This window comes from Prosopis cineraria, unplaced genomic scaffold (genome assembly GCF_029017545.1).
Source record: "Prosopis cineraria cultivar Desert tree isolate PC_DT_omini unplaced genomic scaffold, ASM2901754v1 PC3, whole genome shotgun sequence".
NCBI classification, from domain to species: Eukaryota; Viridiplantae; Streptophyta; class Magnoliopsida; order Fabales; family Fabaceae; genus Prosopis; species Prosopis cineraria.
This window is the reverse complement of record NW_026555334.1, coordinates 42,042,365-42,044,649: the sequence shown is the minus strand read 5'-3', so window position 1 is coordinate 42,044,649 and position 2,285 is coordinate 42,042,365. Positions and strand designations below refer to the sequence as shown.

The following is a 2,285-nucleotide window of genomic DNA, read 5'->3' as shown; positions in this document are numbered from 1 at the left end:
AGCTTCAGCTTCTCCCACTTTCCTCCTGTGAAGTCTCTCCCTCTTCCCTTCTGAGATATTTTCTTCTCACTATTGCTGCTGCTACTTCATCCTTCTGGGGTTCTTTTTCCTTCTGAGAGTTTCTGTTTTAAATTCTTGATTGCTGGCTTGTTTGCTTGAAGCTATTTGACAATATATTCAGAGAAATTTCTTTATCCTGCTATTTAGAGGTTTAAAGCATTTGTAAGATAACCATAACACATGTTTCAATGTACATCTCTCCTAATGTCACTTCACTTCAGCTCGTTTCATCACCAAGTCTGGATACTCCTGAATTTGTAATGTTGTTTGGGCCAACATGATTATGCAATGTCAAAGTAACAAGAATTCTGAGGATAATATTTGTTGCCGGTGGATGAATCAACATGACAAAGAGTAAGAGATTAGCAACCACATTGATAGGCAATTCACAGTTTCAGTGAAGCCATGGTTTACTTCTGAGATATAGAGCAAGGATATCACTTGATTGGTGCAAGAATGGTATATAACAAAAGGAATGAAACAATTAAAATAGCCCCCACTAAAGTGAAGCCAGGACTAGTCCACAACATGAGGTTTGATCTCTCTGTTCTTTTGATCGGATCAGTCTCCTCAGAGATTGGGAACTCTGATCGCCTTGGATTCCAGCTCACGTACTTGTCTGGAGAAAACTGGGAGAAGAGTGATTTTCTCCCTTGCTTCCTGAAGTTTGACCATGCCCTGTCCCAGTCTCTTGAAAATTTGTCTCCTGGGACATTTAACAAACAGTTTCAGTGCGAGTCTTCCCGAGTTACATTCCACCTCAAAAAAATTTATAAAACTTACATTATGTCGTGACAATCCTAAAGCAAAGGGTGAAAAATTGCCCAATAGATTCTTTGCATTTGGAGAGACAATACCAAATGATACTTAGGAAATTACTATTATGCTGAAGCATTGAGGATTTAGACACACACACATACACACAGCCATTTAAGCAAAAGAAGAGGGAATGATCATGCACCAATTAGCATTCTTTTCCATTGATCGCAGAAATAGAAAACATATGCTTCTAAAAAATTGACTTTCACCTTGATTTATTGTCTGGCAACGACCGACAAGTCGGAAATTGGGCATCTTGGCACATAACTTGAGCAATTTCAGATTTAACTAGATTAGCTATCTATTTTGAGGACCATATGAACCGCCCTAGAGCAAAGATTAAAGTAGATCAAGCATATTGATGCCTGGAATTTAAACAAGAGAGAACTGAAATAACTCCAAACCAACGAAAATAAGTTGATTTAAAAACTTCATCACTTCTCAAAACAGGAAAATGAAAAGAGAAAAAAAAAAAAGATGATTGGTAGATAGCAGTACCGTTATCATTATCATCGCCGTTTTCTTTAGATTCTTGAAAATCCCTTCTGGAACAGAAACTTTTGTAAGGCGAGCAAGATGACGATGATCTTTGGTTTCGAGAGAGGAAGGGATGGGATATAATGCTTCGGATCCGAAACTGAATATCCATTTGCATGATGACCAAGATTCCGATTATGACTCCGAGCTGCTTCAGCTGCAAACTCCGGATGTGCAGGACAGCGTAGGCCAACGTCTCCCGCTTGGCCCTTATCCTTCATTGTTCTTTCATGTCTCAAATTTAGCCACGTCACCCATCTGTTTAACACGTGTCGTTTTCTGGAAGCTTATTCTAAAAGAAGCCTTGCAAATTAATGCGATGGTATTGATGAGTACAAATAAATTTGATTGATTCGACATTGATGATTAGGATTAAATATAAAATATTTTAAGTTTAAAATAGTACTAATTTGATTCTTAAAATTTATATTGATGGTCACAGATTTAAAACTTTTTATGGAAGATTCGAAATTGAAAATTTAAATGGCGGCTGTATTTGCCGCAATTTATAATTTATATTTTTTATTATTTGTATGATTTTTATCTTTATCGTTGAAGTTTAAAAATATCATTAATGGTTGAAGTTTTTCTTCTTAATTTTTCGAAACGGTTTTAAGGCAAGAAATTCCTTATTTCACCGACAAATATCGGGTCCAACAAAAGCTTTCACAACATGACGGGTTAAAATTAAGCACTCTCAGCTGTGATTATTGCAGGAAGATGCTGTGTGCAGTAAAAATTTTCCTTTATTTTGTCGAATTTGGACTTTGGAACTCAGATTTAAGCTTGCATACCCTCAATCAAGTTATTGCTAACACTCATCTACTTTCCTTTTCAATTTAATAGGTGAAAATTGAGATTTATTGGGA

At 36.3% G+C, this 2,285-nt stretch overlaps 1 protein-coding gene across 1 annotated transcript; it reads right to left on the bottom strand.

Moving 5' to 3' along the window:
* Positions 1–357: 357 nt before the first annotated feature.
* Positions 358–1,621, bottom strand: LOC129305122 (uncharacterized). Its single transcript, XM_054945056.1, has 2 exons — positions 1,378–1,621; positions 358–766 (listed from the first exon to the last, which is right to left on the bottom strand). Exons 1-2 carry the CDS (start codon positions 1,532–1,534, stop codon positions 498–500), a joined length of 426 nt encoding a protein of 141 aa, XP_054801031.1. The 5' UTR covers positions 1,535–1,621; the 3' UTR covers positions 358–497.
* Between the last annotated feature and the right edge of the window lie 664 nt (positions 1,622–2,285).